At 36.2% G+C, this 24,870-nt stretch overlaps 1 protein-coding gene across 2 annotated transcripts in view; it reads right to left on the bottom strand.

Annotated features, from left to right (window-relative positions):
• The window catches only part of CDH8 (cadherin 8), a 1,195,405-nt gene that overhangs the window by 233,490 nt on the left and 937,045 nt on the right, over positions 1-24,870 (bottom strand). For both annotated transcript variants that reach the window (XM_079908493.1, XM_079908494.1), the window contains one exon: positions 10,019-10,313. In XM_079908493.1, the coding sequence (XP_079764619.1) occupies positions 10,019-10,313 (295 nt within the window). The remainder of the gene's footprint in view (positions 1-10,018; positions 10,314-24,870) is intronic.

The raw sequence follows: 24,870 nt of genomic DNA, 5'->3' as shown, positions 1-24,870 counted from the left end.
ATAAGAGGTGCTCCTTCAGCAACCATAAGAGGTGCTCCTTCAGAATGTCCAAGTCCCGGGCCAGGTCCATGCACAGCCATGTGACAAAGGGCACCAGCTTCTCCTGAAGGTCATCTGCCACGTGGAAAATTGAGGTGGGAGAGCCAGGTACAGGCTCCTTTTGGATGCCAGCATATTCCTGGTGTCTTCCACTTCACTTCCAGCTTTCCTTCCCATCACCCGATGCAGAGACAAGAGCTCTTCTATCAGCTCTATTGTTGTATATGGTCTAACCCCTACAATAACTCCTCCGTTACTCTGTGGACTGTTAGCGGTTCTGCATGTCTGATGGGAGCTCTTATTTTTACCCATGATAAGACCTTGAGTACATTTTAAGCTTGTGTGCGTCAGTTTTCTCTTTTTAAAAATAAGAATAATAAAATTCACTTCATAAGGTTGTTGTTACAATTAAATGAATGTACCTGAATAGTGTGTTTGGCATAAAACAAACTTTTTAAATGTTAATCTCTATGTAGTCATAAAACAATTATTCATTGTGCTAACCTTAAATGAATAACATTGCTTTGGATTTCAGAAGAAACACACATAGGCATTTCAACACCTATTCCAGAGACCCTTATTTGATGAATTCCCCCTCTCCTACCCCCATGTATTTCTTGAACTCAAACCACTCTTGTGGCTTGCAAAGATTCATAAATGGCAGATAATGAGATCCGAAAAGTCTGACGTGGTTATAAGGAGAAGACTCCTTGGTGTAAAGCTCCCTGACAAAAAAAAAAAAAAAAGAATAAAATCATCTTCAACAGTGGCACAAATATGGTTATACTGACTTTAAACTCTTCCAGCACAGACACAAGGAATAAAACCTTGTTCCCTTAGAAGTGGAGACGCGTCTGAGACAATCCATATGTTCTCACTTAGAGCCTCATGATGTAACAAGCTTTTGTCTTTTTTTTTTAGGATATCTAATTATAATATCAAATACACACACATGTAAACACATACACACTTAAATTTCTTTCCTCCATATATCTACATACTTATCTTTATCCTCAGTTCTTTTAACAGCTTGTATATCTTCTCTACCATCTTTTATCTACAGGCATACTCCATTTTATTACACTTCACTTTATCACCCTTCACAGATACTGAATTTTTCACAAATTGAAGGTACGTGGCAACCCTGCATTGTCAGATGACGGTTAGCATTTTTTAGTAATATTTTAAAATTAAGGTATGTACATATTTTAAACATAATGCTATTGCACATTTAGTAAAATACAAAATAGCATAAACATAACTTTTATTTGCACTGGGAAACCAAAACATTTGTGTGACTTGCTTTATTGTGGTGGTCTAGAACCCAACTGGCAATATCTCTGAGGCATGCCTGTATTGATCTATTTGCCTATCTATGCATGTAACTATCTTGCCATTTAAATTTCATCATATTTTTCTCTATGTAACATTATTGATAAGGAGAATAGGAAAAATGGCACATATCTCACACAACTGTGATTGCTATATAACCAAAGAATAAAAGCAATTTGGGTCTAAAACTCAAATGGCAATTTTCCAAGTCCAATGAATCCAGGAAGTACAACTATTAAGTCCATTATGCACAAATATCAAAATTAAAGAAATAACATTAATACACACATAAAGACTCTATGAACCCCTATCAGCTCTGAGAGGCAAGGAGGGCATGACAGACACCAAAAATATATTGACAAATGTGTCCCACATTCATTTTCAGCCAAGACTTCAGGATTTCACAAATGCATGTTTCAGAGCTGCCCTGACATGCAGTGGATTCATTTCTCTGACAGGCTAATGTGGGTAAAGGCTGAACTCTATGTGCTTTTTCTCTCTAGCCCCTTTTAATTCATGATTTCCTGAAATGGCTATATTACAAAAACTTGTAACCCTGTGGGTACTGATGCTAATTCACAGAGCTCTAGACACAAGCATGGCTTGAATAACTTAAGAATGATTTGCCCTTTTGCATCTAGAGTCAATAAATGTGTTGAATCCTAAAATATTAATTCTTAGGTGAGGACAAAGAGAAAGACAACGGGATCATGGAATTGTCTAGATAGTAGTCCCCCTTTGTTTCTCAACTTTCCATCTGCGATCAATGTTTTTGTTAAGTGTTTTGATTTTCCTTAGAAATGCAGGTTTACTGATATGAGAATACTTTTCAGTATTTCAAGTACAGAAGATTACTTGAATAGAAAGCAGTAGATGTCTTATCTTTTCAGAAAGGTTCACGGTAGACCCGGAGTATTATTCGCCATAGGAACTCTCTCTGACGACAGGCTAGTTGGTGTAATTTCCAGAGAGGTTATCCAATGTACCCAGAAATAGGAAGAATCAAAATGTAAGTGAGTAGAAGACATATTTCTGAAGAACTTAAAGAGACACTAGGATAATCAACTTGAGCTTAATGTGATAATCAAATTGTTAATCAAATTGAGTTTAATTCTAATGAGTGATCACAGGGATAAAATGGAGGGAAAAAGTAAGAGGGAAAGAAACAGAATGTTAGCCTTAGCTACTGTTATGAATAGGCTTAGAAACCATTGTTTAATCGGTACATTGATGGAATGACCTGGTTTAAAGGCAAAGGTTGAGACATATAGTCAATGTTGCTTCTTCACTTAGATACTGTTAATGCTGAGTCAATGCTTTAATTTTAATCTTCTAGAACACCAATTCAAATTATGAGATACTCATGAATGGGAGATACAGGTCTCTAAATTAATCCTATTCCACAGGGAGTGACCCTGTTCACCAGTGGGGATGGAGTTAGGGGCAGAGTGTTAAATTTGTTTTCAATAGGTTCAAATTTAAGGTACTTATGTAACTTATTGAAATATATTTTTGTAATATTCTATTATATAGGACAAAAGTGACACCAACATTACGACTTGTAAAATCGAATGAGGTATTTCATCACATTCTCTTGTGATTTATACAATTCTGAAAAATTTTTATTGGCTAGTGATTGAGAATTCATATTCTAGAAAGAATTCAAAGATTTCTAGTATTTATATGAAATTCCTAAGTCAACAGACCAAATCTACAAGAAGAGACCATTGAAAACACCTAGTTTATGTTGGCCATGAAACCCCAAAACAAGGTGGGTCTGAAGCTCCTGAGCCAGTCCTATAATGAGTAGTTCTAGAATTTTAACTATTTTCAAAGTGAATGAAAGTTGGATTTATATATACATGTGTATACATATATATATATACATGTGTATACATATATATATATATTTTTTTTTTTTTTTTTTTTTTTTTGGCCACACCACGAGGCTTACAGGATCTTAGTTCTCCAACCAGGGGTCGAACCTGGCCTCCGGCAGTGAAGACACAAAGTCCTAATCACTGGACCGCCAGGGAATTCCCCTCTATATACTTTTAATAACTTCCCTAAGCTATCCTACCTGCATTCATGTATGGGTTGATATTTAGCCCAAAGAACATTAAAATTAAAGACATCAGGTATATGAGTTGACCTAAAAATAGTAAGAATCCCATTAGGGACAATACAATCAATTAATTATATTATTGCATTATCACCTAGTTGATTAATAAAATATCATCTTATAATTTAGAGAGTAAAGAAGAGTAAGCATTAAAGCAAAATTTGATGGAAGGAGTTTTCTCATCACAGAAGGCATTCAAATAAACCTTGTTTATATCCCCATCATTATACCCCAAAGTTGTTCTGAGCCATAATGCAGAAATAACATAATGGCTCTTGGAAGGATAATTTGTTTTAGGTACCTCTCACAGTTAACTGCCAATAATTTTCCCATTTGGATACTCCAGTAATTTCTAAGCCATAGATCATTTAGGGAGACCTTTGGGAACCACTAAAATCCACATATCAGAAATCACTGCTTCACAGATACAAGATTCATCTATTACACCAACTGTCTACGTATTCCTAATGGAGGTTACCTTCCTTATGCAGAACAGAAACTACACAATCCTCACCCCATCTTAGAGTTTTGGAACCACAGCTGTTACAGGCATTCATCTCAGGTAGAGAAGCTGGATTTCTTTTTAAAGTGTTTATTTCAATCCTCATGATTTCCCGCCCATGTTTTCCTAAAGAATTTCAATTTTGTTCATCAGCCCGAATCAAATAAGACAAAAAAGATAATCAAATCCATCAAGATATGTTTTTCCCTTTCTCACTTTGCATCTCTCCTTTGAAATAGAGAAATTCTGCCAAATCCTTTTCAAATCTAGCTGAGAGAGAGGAAGAAAGCCACAACCTCTAAATTATAAAGAAGATGTATGTTAGGTTTAAGACAATTTGTCAGTATGAACATTCTTTGATCTTTTAAGCTTCTGTGACATAAACTGTTTCTTTAATAATAACAAAATATGAAAATGAATCTCTTTATCAGTTGGGGAATCTTCTTTATATGGGATGAAAATACGTATTGGGCAGTGACAAGAATAACAAGCTAATCCATGTAAGCTATAGTCATCATAGTTTTTACTTTGCCCTTTAGAAATTGCAAATTTGACTATTTAGTTGCGTGCTAAATTAACATGTGACCTAACATAGATTCAAAACTCTCTTCTCATTAGACATGTGTTTGTAAAGCTTTTATAGTATTAAATTATGCACTTCTGCAAGATACTTTTTAAAAATAGTTTCTGGAATTTCCAAAAGGGCCTATAATATGCATTTATCAAATTCCGGCATATTAATACTTTAAAGACTCTGAAGTATGAAAAGCATTTCACTTTTTTTAATTCAGTGTTTATCAATTAAATTTGATTTGATTTGTTTCAATAGATCTATTTTGAGCACAGATTGGAAGATGTTGCCATAGGTCTATTGTATAATAACAAACAATTGATATATACAGGAGAATAAAAGTAGAGAGTATTATATAGTTGCTGCCTCCATTCCTGACTGTCTGCCTGTCACCTGAACACTTCATTCCGAAAGGCATTAGGCATGTCTGGGCGAGGTAAGAATCCATGGAAAGGCAGGAAGGTGGAGGGAGAGTGGAACAGCAGATAAACATTTGTTTCAGGGAGTCAGGGGATGGGCAGAGGGAGCAAATGGAAATCACTCACTACGGCAGTGAGGGATGATTCAAATAACAAATATATTGAGTGTAAAGACACAGGGTTCTCACTGTTGGAGAAAAAGAAACAATTAGAATGAACCCTGTGGTGTTGCTTTAGAGTTGGAGGTACTGAGGTAATGCATGTGGGGTCCTGGATTTGATCCTTTCACTATAAAAAGACTTTACTGGGACAAATGGAGACATGTGACTGAGGTCTGTGCATCCAATAGCAATGGTGTGTCACTATTAATTTCCTAATTTTGATGGCTGTATTGTGCTTGTGTAGAGAAAACACCCATGTGGCAAAGACTGACTGAGTTATCTCATGGTAATGGGGCATCATCGCAGCAATGTACTCACTTATAGTTCAGGAAAAATACATTTGGACTACAAATGCAACTTTTCTCTAAGATTAAATTTATTCCAAATTAAAGATAATGAACAACACAAAAGAAATAGAATGTATTTTATATGGGCCTTCCTCCAAAAGAGGATTTGAACACTTTTACCATAAAAGAACAAAATTACAAAGAAAAGACATACTACTAATGGTAAGAGAAGACAGGAGAGTGAGAATGACACATAGAAGGGACAACAAAAACTGTTTTCAAATGCTGGCATCTTCCTTTTGGCTGAGTTACTGTTTCAAGTAGAGTAAGTTCACTTGCATACTGTGTACTGACAGCCTCGACCTCTTCAGTTATGAGCCTTTGGAAAGCAGTGAGATTTGCCTTTCCAAAATATATTTTACTAAGTAATCTCTTGACCTTCTGATTTTTTGATGGAGAGTGCATTCTTTTTTTGCATTCACTACCAGGAAATCCAAAGTCAATCCCGGTTACTCTCTGTAGTTTTTATCTTTAACATATTAACAGCACTTCAGCCCCAGTTAGTCACCACATGGCTCTCAATTAATTGTATTGTGATTTGAATTTCTATGTGATGTATTGTTCTTACATTTTTAATGTGCTTATATTCCTATTTAAACACTGTGTAATACTTCACCCAAACTTCTCTTTGTCCAACTCCTGTCTCAGCTCCTCAATTTAATTTGCAAAGTATGCTGACCTCAAGAGCTCTTCCACCTTGGAAAAATAGTAACTATTATAAATAGGCAGCAGAACCATAGGGCATATATAAACAAAATTCTCTAGAGATATTATCAAAAATTAGTACAGCATATTGGTTAAACCCATGGGAGGAAGAGCCAGATGTCTGAATTTAAATCCGTTTTCCCACTTAATACCTGGATTTGGATTAGCTATTATTTCCCCTATTTTTTTCTGATTAAAAATAAAGAGAAATAGAGAAGTTAACATCGGTACTACTGTAGGATTGTTGTGAATATTGCAAGCATTTAACACAGCTTTGGGGATATAGCAACTTTTTAATACATATTGATCATCATGAGAGTAGCCTTGAATCTCAAAGAAAACTAAGAAAACCACCAGTGCTGTGTTTTATATAACTATGTACTCAACAATGCAATCATGCCCACCAGCTTAAGCCCTACTTGGCTTTCTGATCCTTTTATTCCCATCTTCACTAATATGCCCTTTTGAATAAAATAGGCTTCATTCCAACATGTACAACTGCGAAACATAAAGTTAAGGCTTGTCGAGCAATTTTTCATTGACCAAGGCATTCACATCCTATACGCAATTTATTGAATCATACTAGCAGAAGTAGCTTGAAAATGGATGTTTGTAAAGAAACCAATATCAATTGAACACCAACTCTATGCTATGCCAAGTTATTGAAATATAATCATTGAATTTTTCCAAACATACTTTCTTAGGTAGGGATGCTTGTGCACACTACACAGATAGAGAAGGTGAGGCTTAGATGGGTCATGTCACGAACACAAGTAGAAAATCTGCAGTCAAATAATCTGAGATTCTACTTCGAAGCTAAATACAATATTCATTTTACCTGAACCCAGGTGTGGACACACAATCAGGGTTAAGTATCCCTCACTCTAATATTCAGTAGCAAAAAAAATTATCTTTTTAAAGTGTCTGGAACTTAATAAGTGTAGGCACATTTTCACTGAAAAACCAACTTCAACGATGCTAGTTTGGGATCCACAGTAAAAACCAGACAAGCTTGCACATCACTCTTTATGTGGTATTGCTATAAAAGTGAATTCTCATCAAGCTCTGAAATTCACAGTAGAATATAAAAGAGTTCTGTCTACAGCTTCCAAATATGATATTTCTAAAATAATTTGGCTGCCATTTGGGCAAATATATATGTGTGTTTTGTCCTGACAGCTTGTCAACTGGCAGACGGTTCTTGAATATCACATTCATTTCAATGTAATATTGGTAAATTTCTCAATTAGAATTTTACTTTTCACTTTCTGCACAATGAAATCCCCCAGTCCTTGCTGGCATTCTTCAGGGTGTACAGGTGCAGGTGTTGGCATTTCTGCAGTAGCAAAGGAAGAAAAATGAAAGAAGGAAGGAGGGGAGGGAAGAGACAGGCTGGGAGAGAACAGTGGTAATGGGGAGAGAAAGGAGATAGGAGCCGACCTTCATCCTGATATTCACCTTCATGGAAATGAAGGGAATAATTCACACTTGACAATAAAATAGTGCAGTTGCCTCTGCCTCTCTTTAACCAGAGAGGCTGGAGTCAAACAGAAACCAGACACCTCTGTATAATCGATACAGAGAAAAGGTCCAAAGGTACGATGGGAAATCGATTAATAAAAATCATTTTTAAAACCACAACAACCAATTATTGAACACTTATTTACTTCATGGCACACCCTGACTTTGTATTTTATCACGCAGTTCTCAAACAATGAAAGCAAGATGGAAATTGTTATCTTTGCATTGTAGCTAAGGAAAACAAGAAACAGTTTAACCTCCTTGAACTTAAAAGTCAACCAGATAATAAGGGATAGAACCAGGATTCAAGATTTCATCCACCTAACTTCAAAACCCACACTTTCAACTGCAGCATATTCCATGTGGTTTTTAGAAGAGATGTCACAAGCTAAGCATTTTTAAAAATAACTGTGTAAAGTTAGTGTAGATTATTTCTTTTAGTTGCTACACTCTTATCAAGAAAAATACTTTAGATAGAGGAAAAATGCATAGGTGCACATACACATTGCATTATGTAGCTAATAGTATCTTTAAATTCTTTGTCTTAGCTGAAATTGACCTTGAAGTTTGCAGACGTTTGGGGGCTTTTTTTCTCAACATACTTATCAGGCACATAACTCATACACACAGGAATGGAAGCCTCTGACACATTTACAATAAATAGATATCGACTTGGCCATTAAGATGTAGAAGTCATAATAACGAGGCAAAAATAGCAGCTTTCCTGTTCTTCATTCATTAGCAATTAAGATTAAGTGTTCTGTATGTATTACAGCTGGTAATAGCCCTTTAAAACCATCTTACACAAACCTGAATGAAAAGATAGATTAGGCAAGTTCTCTGCCCTAAATAAGTTGATCAAATAAGAGGAAAATAAAGAGAGAGAAAATAATATATAGTATTTCTTAGTCCCTATTTACATGTCAGAATTTAAAAGAAGTACAAACATGAATGTGTTTTTGCTTGTTTGTGGGTTTCTTTCTGTGGTAATAGTGACGGTAGAGAGATAAATTCCTGCTAGAAAGACCTAGAAGTTTCCCTAGAAAAAGTGTCATTTCAGCCAGCCATAGAGGAGTGATTTGATTTTGATAAGAAGGAAAAAATAAATAATAATAGGATTCCTCACAAAAGAGATAGAAAAGGGGAGTCTTGGCAGGAGAAATACATGGATAAAATGTGAAGACCTGAGGTCAGTTCTGATTTGCTGCTGTAGTGGGTATATCTACCAAAGTTATACTGTGGGTTAAGAAAGAAGAGATCAAATGAAGCCAAACTATTTACCTAATTTTGGCCTTCAATTTATATCTCCACTTGTGTTTTTTTATTTATCACATCTTGTTCACCTGCTGTTAATTTACGTGATTTTGCTGCATAGCATGTCTTAGGCTGTCTTAAATGCAATTTGAAACAAACTAGGGTATCCCTTACATCCACTGCACACTTAGGAATGACTTTAGTGATCTTAATCCCCTGGATTTTGGATCCTACCTACTACTTTTGTCAGACCAGGAAGAGCTCTAAAATACCTTTTATTCTAGTACAAAGTCTGGGGTCAGGGATTTCCTTTATCGAGGCCAGAGTCTGGGGATAAAACAAATCCAAAAAGGGGAGGAAAAAGTAGAAAATCATGTTTTGAAATATATTCTGTTCTGTAAAGTATAATGAATATTTCAATGGCTGAGAAAAAGTGGGAGTGAGTCCTTGGTGATAGCAATGCTCCTTTAAAAAGTTCGGTTAAAGTACGATGCCCACAGCTCAGAAGCCTCTGGTAACTGTGATTTCCTAATTCACTCTAGACTCGACCCAAGCCTCTGGTAACTGTGATTTCCTAATTCACTCTAGACGCGACCCACCAGCTCAATCCAATATCTGGCTGACTACAGACCTAGACGGTTTTCTGTTTCTCTGTGTGCTGCATCTGCATGTGAATATATACAAACAAATAATTAAACATCAAGAAAATATCAATAGGATTAGTCTGGCGTGTTGGAACAAATCTTGATAAATCCGCCTCGGTAACAATACTCGAACTACAGTCTATGAGAGGAATACCAATTCAGCCTATTGAAGTACTGTCGTGTAAGGAGAGATATTTTAATAAAACTGCTTCGTCAGTTCCTATTACTAAGGGACTAAAGCTATTGAGCTGTGGAACTGAGGCCAAAAAAGGGGATTTGGAAATGCAAATTAGAGATAAGACGGTAATAAATGTCTTTTATTCAGCCACACACGATCCCTGATGCCAGGAGCTATTTTAAAGATGATTCTAATAGTTCTGTGAAATTGGAAGCATACATACCCAAAATGGACATCTCTGGCACGGTAGCATGATAGGGTCCATTGAGAAACTCTGGTGCATTGTCGTTGATGTCTTGAACTTTGATAATAAATTCAGAAGGAGGCTCAAGAGGCTTATTTGTCTCCCAGTCCACTGCCTGAGCTGTTAGGGTGTACTCAGCTTTTTCCTCTCGGTCAAGTCTTTTTATAGCATGGATATCTCCTGTTATGTCATTTATTTGAAAGATAGTCCCAGCTCCATCGCCTGATAGGATATATTTGATTTTTTTGCTCCCAGGATCCAGGTCTGTATGTAACTAAAACGAAAAGGGACATTGGTTAGTGATGTGGCAATTTGCAAAGTATGTTTTACTACCTCATGTTTCAATATAAAGTTGTTTCTTTCTACATTGATTGTAACTTCATCAGTGTCTGCTAACAGTAGCTGTACAAAGAGTCTATGCAACTGAATGCATATCAAGTAAAATATAATGAAATTCAGACAAATATGTTTGAACACTTTAAAAATATACTCTGGCCTGTTCAGTATAAACTGATATGCATTTACAATGATAAAAAGATTGAGAAGAAAACACTAAAATAAATGTATTCTTTCCATTTATTCATACATTTACTGTTCAGTATAAACTGATATGCATTTACAATGATAAAAAGACCAGGAGAAAATACAAAAATACATGTATGCTTTTTAATTTGTTAATACATTTATTTAAAGTTATTATTATTAGTTAACCTTTTATGGGTTACTATCTGTGTGCCAAGAGCTATATGAATCACTTCTCATATGATAATCCCCGTAATTCTTCCAAAAGTCACTGAGTTAGAATATATCATATGAAACATGAGAAAAGGGAAGTTGGACAAGGCATATTATAACATCTTCAAGGTTTCCATTTGATGGAATCAAGTGTAGTAGACCTAAAATTCAACTCAGATCTGGCTGCTCTATTCATAAAAACAGAAATAATTCTAATAATCTGATATATATTAAGATCTTATGTTTATGTAAGGCTTTTTTTTCCCCTTTGATTTACACAATTCTTCTGGTCCAGGAAAATTATTCCCATTTTACAAAGATGACTGAGGCCAGATTATGGGAGCACATTTTCCAGAAATGGGACTTCTTAGAGAAATGAAAACTTCGCAGCAGGGATGCAGATCCACCTTAGATCATGGCAACAAATATTTATTGAACACCTACTCTGCCTAAAACATTTTAGTAGGTACTGGGGAAAACAGAATCCCTGGCTTTCAAATTTTCACCGTTTATTCTTTAGAGGGAGAATCCTGGTACAGGGTGCTTCTTTTTTATACTATGTTGACTCCTGTTAAAAAAACTAAAATAAAACAAGAATATATATATTTTTAGTTTGTATTTTTAAAAGGAAAATTAATTGAATTATATTTGCAAAGTACTGCTCAAATGTACATATTTTCAGCTTAATCCAGTTACTTAAATGCCAGTATAGTTATAGTTCTTGCATCATGAGATTTCAAACACTTGCTCCTTAAAAAATATACATATGTATATATTGAAAAGAAAGTCTTGTGCAAAGAAACTCCTAGAAGCTCAAAAGACATTGCATTCTCTTGGGATCGCTTTCATTCAGTGATTGCGTTCTTTGCCAATTTAAATTGTATTTAGTGCCTCAATAAATGAAAAGATTTTTTTAAAGACATAAAAACAGCAACAAAGAATCCAAATGCATCTAGATCTCCTATTTTACTTTTGAATACTTTAAAAAGCTAAAGCATAAGATTACATCAAATACTTACTGAATCTCAAAATGTATCCCTTTCATTTATTGTATTGAACTTATTAACAAGAGCAAATATTGAAATGCCACTTTATCTTAATGAATGTAGGATTATAATTCATTAATATGATATTAATCCTAATTTATGACCATTTTAATTTATGTGCATTTTAACATTTCCATTAGCATTTTTATTAAAAAAGAAAATTTTGAATAAAATATGATTCATGGACGTTTCCATTCATATACAGGCATCACTAAGACACAGAGGTATTGGTATGTGTCACTCTTGCCCATCACATTTTTGCTATTAAAAATTAAGACATTCAAAATGCTGCTACTATTACTTATATTAGAACTTATTTGCACCACATTTTCCTTATATTTATCAACAGCCTCTGATTAGTAAATCGTATCGTACTCCCAGGTTTTGATGATCCTCTGTGTTTAGAAATAACTGAGGGAGAAGGGAAAAGCATGGGTTTTTGAAAAAACACAAAGCTAAGACTCAGGTCTCTCTAACTATATAAACTGGAGAAATTAACACATTTATTTGAGCTTCAGTTACTTTGCCTCTAATATGGGGATAAAACATCTACCCTGCAGAATTGGTTTTAGAATCTGAGATGATCTATTTGAAAAACAGAGAAAAATGGAAGTTGGCATATTAAGTGTACAATAACTAAAACCATTTTTCCTTCACAGCATCCTCAACTATACACGACTATCTGAAAACACTCTAATAAAGCCCAGTTGCAAGCTGAGTGAAAAGTTCCCAAGATTCCATCCTGAAAGAACTCTTAGCAAACACTGTGTGCTTCCTCTTTCTTCTGAAATTTATTTTTAGCAAATCTCAGCAAAATCCAGAGCCCTCATGATCTTGAAAGGCAGAGTACTGCATTTCTATATTCATTCATTTCATCCTGTAATTTGGATCACACATACTCACACACACACTCTTGCACATGGCTTGTTCAGGTAACCAACTTGACATTACAAATAAAAGACCTGTGGGTATGTAAGAATAGCAATTACAGGCAGCAAACGCTCATAAAACTCCAGATCTGGACCTCAGGCTTCGGAATACGTGATGATAAGCTGCTGCTTTTTTGGTTGGTCTTCACACATCTGTTAAAACCTGCTCACGTCAATGCATCAAGACTGTTCCTGTCAATTTATCCCACCCCAGGACGCTCTCTGTGAGATTATGGTACCAAAGGTAACCCAAACGCACCACATTTTCACACATTGTGCATCATCTGAAAGTGTGAGGACCATCTCTCCCAAGAGCTGCTTCTGCTAATTAGAGCAGCATAAGGGCCACATGCAAACTGGCTGGGATGGTAAGACTGGTTGGCCTGGCTGTGGTACAAAAATACCTCATCCATTCACTGATTAAATATGCACAAAATATGATTACAAACAACACAGACATGGTCTCTGCCCTCAAAGACCCATAGGTTAGTGGGAGATAAACACAAATAAACAGAAAATATTTGCTGTTGTTATTGTTACTACCACACGTACTAACTACATATTACCTGGTAAACATTTTATTCAGTACATGTATACATGTAATGTTTTTCTCACAGCCAACCAGAGAACATTTTGCCATTTCACCCAGGAAACAGTTAAGATTCAGAGATTTTTAGGGAACTTTTCCATAGAATGTACTATCAGCAAGTGGCGATCTTAACAGCAGAAGCTTTAAAGGAAATTTCCTGGATTCAAATGCATGCTCTAAAGGTTTGAGTGCATATATTAAGTTTACTTAACTCAGAAAGTGGAGCTTGGAGGAACAGAAAAGGCCACTACAAACAAGTAATGACGAAAACTCTAGATCTCAAAGAGGGAGGGAATGGGTGAAGATCCAGAGATAAGAGAGAGCATAGTAAGTGGGAAAAGATGATTTAACATCGCACTGACTTCAGGAAACGAGAAGAAGCAGGAAATAAGAATAAAAAGCAAGGCAGGGGTCAGATTACACAGAGTTTTGAAGGCAAGATAGAATTCAGATTTGACTATAAAGCAACAAGAGTCCATAAACACAAGGTTTCAGTAAGAAGCCTGGCATCATAATAGTTTTGTTTTACTAAATCACAGTGCTTGGTGTGTGCCCATAAGCAAAAGTCTCAGAACCAAAGGAAAAGAGATCAGAGGGAAAACTTAGACACGAATTCACAAAGCTACCTCAATCTGCATTCCCAAGCTCAGCCCAGCACCCATGATCTGTCTCATCTACAACCAGACGGATCCCGGTGGTCACTCACAGCAGCCTCGTAGGAGAAGCGCCGAGTGTCAGGTATGCAACGAGCGATCCAGTCATTCATATTAAGTCTTCGATTTGAGGGATCATAACGGGACTGCTACATAATTGAGTTGAATTGTGAGTATCAATATAATTACACCTTTACTGTCTTTCATATATTTTCAAAATATCCCTTAATTAAAATACAAGTTTAAACTTTAAAAGCCACGGGAAGAAGCTCTTGCATCTCCACTCTCCTTTGCATTCCCACTGCCTAGTAAGGTGCCTGTCATGTTGCTGGAGCTCAAACAATATTTGTGGAGTAAGTAAGGTGAATGCAAAAGAAGGGAAGGAAAGAACATTGCCTCGTTTTACTTTCAAAACAGTAATTTAAAGAAGAGAGTAAAGAAATTTAGAAAAGTTAGGTTCAGTGAGCTAAAATCTTATCCGCTCTAAACGCAAAGCCCTTGAGTTCCCTCAAATATGCATTCAACTGTAGCCCCCAGCAAAACAACTGAGACATAGTAGAGGGAACATCGATGGAAACATGAGTGGATGGATGAATGGATGGATGGATGGATGGATGGCAATGGATGAATAATAGATGGACAACAGACAACAAGTATCTAATATACACACATCACTGTTCTCAGAATAAGAGCCCCCGCCACCCCAGTCTTCAAACAGAATCACCCTTATCTCCCCTCTGGCTGTCAAAGGAAAAAAAAAGTACAAACTACTTTTCTACCTTCTCCTACAAGATTCCTGAGGACACTACAGCACTCCTAGTACAGTAGAGCCTAGAGAAGATAAATTCTCCTCTGAGTGCCTATTTTAATACCAAAGAATGATTTAATTACCATGCTGCCCAACTTTTCCTGGAGAGTGAGTGATGAGGAGTAGGATTCAGTGAACTATGGGGGAAATCAGCACCTCATCGGAAAATCGGTAGCTCTGACATCAGAACTTACTTTGAAGTTCCACTCCCTCCAAAAGGAAATCCTAAGAGGTTTCTCAACTTTCCTCTCTTCCTTTAGAGAAGTCTAAGTTACAGGGAGAGAATCAGCATCTTTTGAAACCCAAAGGGGTTAACGGGGATCACTACAACATGAATCTCTATCACTGATGCCTGTTTTTCATCAATCTGCGCTCCCTTGGAAAGAACAGCAAGCTTAGCGCACTTAAATAATATTAAATCTTACACTGTACTCTCCCTATCTACCAGGTGCCTGTCAGGGAGATACTGTCAGCGAACAGACGGATAATCTAATCCTTAAGTTATAACCAATTAACATCAAAGATGGGACCAGAAACCTAGCACAGTATAAGTTTTTGATCTAAATGATAAGAGTGCAGGAATTCACTCTAGATCAGGTGCATATTTAGGCTGCTAGAAGAGTGAAAGGCCCGGTAGAGAAAAAGTGCAAGAGGGTATAAGAAGAGAATACTTTCATGTTCCTGAACCGTTCTTCCACAACAAGGACCAGGAGTCTGACTTGAAATCTACTTATTTTAACTTGTAGTTCAGCCTTCTCGTGCACTATAGAACATCTCACAAAAGATGCTGACCCAACATGAAATGGTCCATTCGAGAATGAGTTTGAGTCCATCGTTGTATTCAAGCAGAACTAGACAACCGCTGGTTCTTCTGCTTTAGAGCTAAACGAAGCATCATATGATGGTGGGAAATGGGGTAGGAGGGGTGAAGATGTTAGGGTGGACCACATAACTTGTAAAATGCCTTTATATGCTGAAATGTTATACCACATCAGTAAATCTATATAATTATTCCATCCAGTCATGCCACTCTTTTTTTTTCATTTATTTTACTGAAGTATTGTTGATTTACAATGTTGTGTTAATTTCTGCTGTACAACAAAGTGACTCAGATATATATATATATTCTTTTTCATATTCTTTTCATTTATGGTTTATTATAAGATATCAAATATAGTTCCCTATGCTATACACTAGGACCTTGTTGTTTATGCATTCTATATATACTAGTTTGCATCTGCTAACCCCCAAACTCCCAATCCTTCCCTCCACTGCTCCTCCTCCCCCTAGGCAACCACAAGTCTGTTCTTTATGGCTCAGTCACTCCACTCTTAACAATGTGCAGAAACAAATTATAAAACTAAAGCCAGGTAATAGACATAAAAACACCCCAGCATATTAGTAAGATCAAGTTGGGAATATGCACTTACTCTCACGATCATACACTCTAAGGAAATAATTCAGTGAAATGATAACAGTCCTCAAAGTCATTCTCATATAAACCAAATGACTCTTAAATTTGTCTTATGGAGTGAAAGGCTAAAGAAGACACAATCCCCGATTAAAAGACTAGAACAGAGCATCCTACACTGGAAGTGACGTCTACTTTGACAAAAATATTCTAATGTTTTACAGGAGGCAAATGTGTAGCGTCCTGATATCTCAGATGTGTGGTCTTTGCATTCCGTGTCAGCTGCTGATGTGTATACTGAACAGCTTAACCTGGCCAAGGGGACCAGTGCCCAGAGAAACAGAAAATTGGAAGCAAGTCTGAGTGAACTGCTGCTTTTGGCTGCAGGGACCTGAAATTATAGTCAGAATTAGGAATGCATTACTTGTGTTACTCCTTTAAATGGTTAAGTTCCACAGAGGGCCTCTAGGTACATGAGTCAACAATCTTCCAACAACAAGCATTGTATATGGTACATAGCAAATGCTCAGTAAAGTCTAATTGCTGTTTTGTCTGCACAGGACCTACCATAACTTCCTGCACCTTATCAGTGATTTCACAAGGATGAGAGGCACAGGTTCAGTAAATATATGGACTTTCTCAAGCTCACATGACTAACAAATAACAGAACCAGATGTAACCCAGTAAATCAGATTTCAGAGCATACACATTTTAGCATAGTTCTAGAGAGATGCCCAGGAAAGCATACCTAGTTAGTCTGGAGACCTCCTATGTCACTAGATGAGAAGGAGGCAGAATGGAGAAGCCTCTCTATTCTGTCCCTATATGGCAGTAGAAATTTCCTATATATATTTAGAAGCTGTTTGTATGAAATCATGCAGTACAGTTCATCCTAAAAAAGTTTGAAATAGAGTAGACATAGAAATAGAAAGGCAGTATGCTCAACTAATAGGAATGCAAATGGAGAATATTGACATGAAGAGGCTGGCCAGCTGTTTACCAAGCCAACATTCATGACCTTGGCAAATTTGCTACTATCTTGTCTGGACCGCAGCTTTGTAGGTTTGGAAACATGATGTGTCAGTCTTATAGCAAATCCATCTCTCTCAGCCCGACGCCAACAAAGAAAGTTCCCAAGCCCAATTTTTTTAAAGGCAACATATCAATGATAAATAGTATTTCGACTATTTAAGTGATCATGATGAGCAAAATTTCTCTTTATATAAAGACCCACACACAAGTGAAGCCAAATTATCCTTGTTGATAGGATTCAGAGAAAGGAGAATTAGATGGATCAATTCCATAATGATGCCATGGGAAAAAATAGCATAAGTATGCCCATCCTACAAAAACGGTCTTAAAAATGCTCTAGCATGCTTAAGTTTTGTATTCTCAGATTTTTTCTTTTCCTTTAAGTAATGAGGTGGAGGCTCTGATATTTAAGCAACCACAGGTAAAAAAAAAAAAAAAAAAGACAATGAATTCCTTTCAATTGGACACATAATTTCTTATGTATGTTGATAACATCCTGGTTAACATATTAAATCTTACAGGGTTGGAAGTCAATATGTTTCTCTAAGGCAACCAAAGATTAATATAGTAGTAATTCAGATTATGGGAACCAGAATGAGAGCCTGATAAGAAATAGAAAAAACTGTAAGATACTGAGGGATTTACTTAACCTCCCCAGATTTCAGTGTCCTTATTTGTAAAATGCTTTAATAACAGGTTTAACAACCTATCTATAGGGTTTTTGTAATGATTAAAATGTGACAGTAGATAATAGATAAAGGCATGATATCTTTTAGGAGCCAAAATATTCAAGTAAAACTGCATATAGGGTGGATTCTTGTGGAGACTGAATTTTGGAATTACAATGATAAGTTCTGCCAAACCTGGAACTGCTTTCCAAGAAAAATACATCTAACAACATAGACTTCAACATGCAACATTACTCTGTAGTGAATATAAGAAATGTCACTTCCTTTTTTTTATTGGAGTATAGTTGCTTTATAATGTTGTGTTAGTTTCTACTGTACAGCAAAGTGAATCAGCTATACATATATATATATATATATATATATATATATATATATATATATATATATATATATATATATATCCCCTCTTTTTTGGATTTCCTTCCCATTTAGGTCACCACAGAGCATTGAGCAGGGTTCCCTGTGCTATATAGTAGGTTCTCATTAGTTATCTATTTTATACATAGTATCAATAGTGGATATATGTCAATCCCAATCTCCCAATTCAATCCACCTGCCCCTTCCCCCTTGGTATCCACACGTTTGTTCTCTACTTCTGCTTTGCAAATAAGATCATCTATACAATTTTTCTAGATTCCACATATATGTGTTAATATAAGATATTTGTTTTTCTCTTTCTGGCTTCACTCTGTGTGACAGTCTCAAGGTCCGTCCACGTCTCTACAAATGACCCAATTTTGTTCCTTTTTATAGCTGAGTAACATTCCATTGTATATATGTACCACATCTTCTTTATCCATTCCTCTGTTGATGGACATTTAGGTTGCTTCCATGTCCTGGCTATTGTAAATAGTGCTGCAATGAACACTGGGGTACATGTGTCTTTTTGAATTATGGTTTTCTCAGGGTATATGCCCAGTAGTGGGATTGCTGGGTCATATGGTTAATTCTATTTTTAGTTTTTTAAGGAACCTCCATACTGTTCTCCATAGCGGCTGTAGCAATTTACATTCCCACCAACAGTGCAAGAGGGTTCCCTTTTCTCCACACGCTCCCCAGCATTTATTGTTTGCAGATTTTCTGATGATGGCCATTCTGACTGGTGTGAGGTGATACCTCATTGTAGTTTTGATTTGCATTTCTCTAATAATTTGTGATGTTGAGCATCTTTTTTTTTAAAACATCTTTATTGGAGTATAATTGTTTTACAGTGTTGTGTTAGTTTCTCTGTACAACAAAGTGAATCAGCTATATGTACACATATATCCCCATATCCCCTCCCTCTTGCATCTCCCTCCCACACCCCCAGCCCACCCCTCTAGGTGGTCACAAAGCACCAAGCTGATCTCCCTGTGCGATGCAGCTGCTTCCCACTAGCTATCTATTAAAAAAAAAAAAAAAAAAAAAATGGTTCTGACGAACCTAGGGGCAGGACAGGAATAAAGACACAGATGTAGAGAATGCACTTGAGGGTATGGGGAGGGGGAAGTGTAAGCTGGGACAAAGTGAAAGAGTAGCACTGACATATATACACTTCCAAATGTTGAGCATCTTTTCATGTGTTTGTTGGCCATCTGTATGTCTTCTTTGGATAAATGTCTATTTAGGTATTTAGGTCTTCTGCCCAGTTTTTGATTGGGTTTTTTTTTTTTTTTTGATATTGAGCTGCCTGAGCCATTTGTATATTTTGGAGATTAATCCTTTGTCAGTTGCTCCGTTTGCAAATATTTTCTCCCAAGAATGTCACTTCTTGAGTCAAATGATCTTGGTACAAAGTGGCTTAAACTCTTACATTGGGCATTCTTATATTGAGTGTATATTCACATATTTGGTACTTATTCACCTGCTCAGGAAGTAATGATAGTATATGTATCTGGAAGTTTTCACTTTTTTTCAGCTTTAGTGACGTGTAATCGACAAATAAAATTGTAAGGTATTTAAAATGTACTTCATTTTTCTTTCTTGTTACTCAAAAACTGTAAGCCTAGAAGTAGGGGGAGGGTGATCAATGTGCATTGGGCCATTGAATAAATGCTTGTGTGCTCAAGAGTGTGGGTGAATAGTAATTGTGGACCTATTACTAAAAAGAGATTTAGGTGAATGGATCAAGGAGTTGGATGGATGAATGAATGATTGGATGGATGGATAAATTGGTTGATAACAGAATTAAGGGGAGGAAAATGGATAGACAGATGGTTTTATTGGGAAATGCATGCATAAAAAATAATAGAGGGATGGCTAGCTGAGTAAGAGTCTCAGCCGTTTTTCCATTTAGGTTCCAAAGCACATTAAATACTATGAACGGATACATGAATGAACAGATGGACATACTGGTGAGTGGGTGGGTGGAAGGACCACAGTTTCTCACTAAAAGATTGATTTGGGGAAAACATAACAAATTATTCTCTCTCACAGTCCTATTTCCTGTCTTACAGTAAAGCAGACATAGGACTTGGGAGTTCAACTATAAATTATGAGAGATTCTCAGACAAAGATCTTTGGAGCATGTTTACTTTGCAACTAAACCATTACTCTTCACAGATTTCTTTTAAAAATTTCTGTCTCAATAGATGTATAGATATAGATAGTAAAGATATAGATATGAGAGGGGGAAATTTTGTGCAAAATAAATAGACAATATAGTAATATACAATATAAGCAAGGTGAATAGGACTAAAAGAAGACACCCAGGATTACTAGCCAAACAAAAGAAGTAGATTTTAATCCGATATGGATATTTAAAACAGATATTCAGGATATTATCCAAAGATCAGTTTACAGTGAAGCCTTCAGTTGTACTGTGTTTTAAAAAGGAAAAAAGAAAATATAAAAATGTTGTGTCAATGCCCTTTATGTTTGCAAAGAACTTGATTAACCACAGTCCTAATAGGAGTTGAAAATATGAGATAGATTTCAGATGTGGTAATCACCGTTACTTGCTAAACAGGATATATCTTGTTATCCAAAAACTGACAAGATCACAGTGGGAAAGAACACCGTGGATAACCAAATGACAGTCATCTATTCTCTCTGAAATTCTCTATTTATAAAGGCACTGTGAGATAATCAAAATGCCATGAATTTGGAAGAACATTGCAGTTGAAGTTAAAAATGAAACACACAAACCTGGGATTTAGTTTGGGCCATAGAATAGGGTGTGCCATTAGCGAATCATTTTTTTCTGTGATCAAAAAGCCTGATAATAACTTAGCTGTGTTACCCGCTCCTACTCCTTGAGCATTGTAAACTGTCTCATTCAGAGCCTCCCTAGGAAAGCAGAGCGTCACGACCAAAGCACAGATTTCACAGAAATAATCACATTTCCAAGTCTGACTGCTCAATGGGTAGGTGAATGGATTGATGGGTGGAGTGATGAATGGATAAATGTGTTGATAAAAAAAAATTAAGAGGAAGAGGATGGGTAGGTAAATGGTTTTGTTGGAGAATGCATGGGTGCACAGAAGAGTGCATGAGAAGATGGCTAAATAGATCCACAAGCATCCTTCCTTTTAGATAAATGACAATCAAAAAACCCGATTTGAATTAAAACTAGTGGATATGATTTTGGACTTTAATTTTCCCCATTTTAGTTTCTCCTTGTTAAAATGATACTAATGAGGCCATTAGCACCATTATCAAAAAAGACTACCTGATTGTTGTAAGGAGAGTTTGTATGTAAAAGTCGTTTTTATTTTTTTTTAACTCCTACTCTCCCAAGTATCATTCCTATAGTGAAGATTTGGAAATAGAACCTAATATATCATCAACGTACTGCAATTAGATGCTAATAATATAGCTTGCAATGCTATAAATATGTGTGTAAGAGTCTGTGTATGTGTGTGTGTGTCTTTACTCCATCTGCATTCTGCCAACAAAGCTTAGAAGTTAGCTAAAAAAAAATAACGAACAGTAAAAACAACCTGAAGACTGAAAATGCCCTTACTTTTCACACTATAAATAGATCTGTTGGAAATCTGTAAATCTCCTGCAATCATCATCATCATCTTTTACGAAAATAAACAGTATTTTTTTTTCATTTTTAAACAGAAACATAAATAATCCTTTCAAGTCCTCTGTTAGGAGGTCAATAGTTTCTCCTCAAAATTCATATGCTGAAGCCCTAAGCCCCAGTACTTCAGAATGTGCCTATATATATATATATATATATACCTGAATCACTGTGCTGTACACCTGCAACTAACACGGCATTATAAATCAACTATACTTCAATAAAAATTTAAAAAATTTTTAAAGAAAAGAATGTGACTATATCTGGAGATACAGCCATTAAAGAGGATGATTAAGTTAAAATGAGACGATTAAGATGGGTCTTGATCCAATCTGATTGGTGTCCTTATAAGAAGAGGAAGCTTAGACACACAGAGAAATATCAGGGACACACATGCACAGAGGAAAGACCATGTGAGGAGGTATGTGACAAGGCAGCAGGAGGGCAGCTACCTGCAATCCAAGGAGAGAGACCTTAGGAGAAACCCAACCTGCTGACACCTGGACTTTTGGCTTCCAGAACTGTGAGAAAATAAATTTCTGTTGTTTAAGCTACTCTGCCTCTTGTATTTTATTATGGCAGCTCTAGCAAACGAACATATCCTCCCAAAGCATACCAGCTACTTATTAATGAATACCTTACTTATGCAAAATGGTGGCTGTAAGTTACATGATGCTACTGTAGGTTATGATTCTAGGTGCTGTAGACAGAAATATAGTCCCCAAAAGATATCCATGTCCTAATTACCAGAACCTACAAATATGTTACCTTACCTATCAAAAGGGCCTTTACAGATGTGACTAATTTAAGGACCCTGGAATGGGTAGATTATTCTGGGTTATACAGGTGAGCCCAAACTAATTACATGCATCCTTAAAAAAGAAGAACCTTTTCTGTCTGTGGTCAGAGGGAGATACGACTGCAGAATAATGGTCAGAGAGATTCAAACTTACTGACTTTGAAGATGTAGGAAAGGACCAATAGCCAAGAAATGGGTAGCCTCTAGAAAAGGAAATAGGTTTTCCTCTAGAAGTTTCAGAAAAGAACACAGTCAGACTCATTTGTCTTAGCCCAGTGAGACCTGTGCTGGGCTTCTGACCTACAGAATCATAAGATAATACCTTCACGTTATGTTAAGCTACTATGTTGGTGATAATCTGTCATAGCAACAACAGAAAAATAATATTTCCAAGCAATACAATTATAAAATTGTTGAAATGTTGATAAGTTTGCATATCAGATATCTAGTGACTGTGGGTAAAACTTGTATCCTTCTAATTATAGCTTCCTTCACTTATAAAATAAAGCGTATAAAGTTACTTTTCAGATGCTTTATAGCTCAAACAGCCTGTGATTATTTAGACACATCCTTCCATTTTGCATAGCTACTTTACTTTTTCAGTATACTATCATGATACTATCATGCATACTCCCTCAGAAAATATATAGTTACCCTCGCCACCCAGGCACAGGGAATGACCCATTCATTTGATTATTTAGCCATTTCTCCAAGAACACTGAGAGTTTCCTTATACTAGATACGTTTATTTTCTATTTCATTTAAGTGTCACAACAACCCTACGAGCTACATACGAGACTCATCAGTTTACCGATTAAGAATCTACTGATTAGAATTTTAAACAACTGCTCAATATCGCGTGTAGCAAGAGATGAAGAAAGGATTCAAATCCAAGTCTATCTGCTTCTCAAGCTCATATTCCTTTTATTATTTTAGCATTGTGTGCCAGAATCAAACACGGAGGAAGAAATACAGAAGTATGTAAAACAAAAGACTTCACTGTTCACAAAACTATAACCTGTTTAGTGACTTTTTTTTCAACCTACATTTCATGTATTACCTGTTTGCTTAATAGGAGCCTTGTGAGACTTAAAGTCAAGGTCAGAGTCGTCATCCCTGTGGCACACAGGAGGAAACAGAGTCCTAGATCTAATGACCTCTGGAAACCTGTAACACCCAATTAACCTCAGAGTCCTAGGTCCCCAGACTCCTCCCGTAGCGACGAGCCTAATGATAGAAACCTCCCTGAGGTGGGGGAGGTGAGGGGACAGGAAAGGAGAAAACTTGCCCTTGCCAGTAGAAAAAGCTTTGGGGAAATCTAGCAAGCCTAGGAGATGGAGGGAGGGAGGTGCAGTGGGGGATTTGCAGATAACAATGTCAAGCTAGAGAATTATTAGACACACTTCGCAAATCACAATCTACCAGTGGGAAATATCTACTCAAATAATCACGTATTTAACCTTTCCCTAAAAAAAATAAACTAATACAACCTTCATTTGCACCCTCAACAACACTAGTAATATGACAACATTTATTAAGTGCATAATGGATGCCCAATATGTAATTATGAATATAAGAAAAGAGCTCTACTCTATCTCCCAATATTCTGTGTAATTTTGATAACAAGTTCTAATGGAGATGTGCATTCACAACTTCTTCATTCATTCTGATCATGAGAAAAATTTTATCTGGCCTGGTGGACTCTTAGGTCACTAAAAATAGATTGCATTTAACCTTCTTTTAACCTTCTTCCTATTAATCAGATATGCTAGTTTGGTTGCAGTGACAAGTTCAAGGGCTACTAAGGCAGAAACTAATAGACGTGGAAAGGAGAGAGAATAAAAGTGACAAAGAGGTTACATGGACAGGGGTTAGAAGAAAAGATTTGCTTTTTGCATATTGTTTATTTACTTTCCATGTTGGTGCATTTGAGGAGAGAGAAGAAATTTGGGGACACTTATCACTAATGTGAAAGTTTTCAGAGATACAAGAGGGGAATCAGGTTTCTAAGGTTTCATTTAACTATAAAAATGTAGACTTCACTTTGGCATACGACAGAGCGATTATACTAAATGAATAAATTGCTGTTGAATTATCTTTGGATATGAGAGTGAGGGTTCTTTGAAAGTGA

Source organism: Stenella coeruleoalba (assembly GCF_951394435.1).
Source record: "Stenella coeruleoalba genome assembly, chromosome: 20".
Lineage (NCBI taxonomy): Eukaryota > Metazoa > Chordata > Mammalia > Artiodactyla > Delphinidae > Stenella > Stenella coeruleoalba.
Note: the sequence above shows the minus strand (reverse complement) of the source record. Positions and strands in the feature narration are given on the sequence as shown.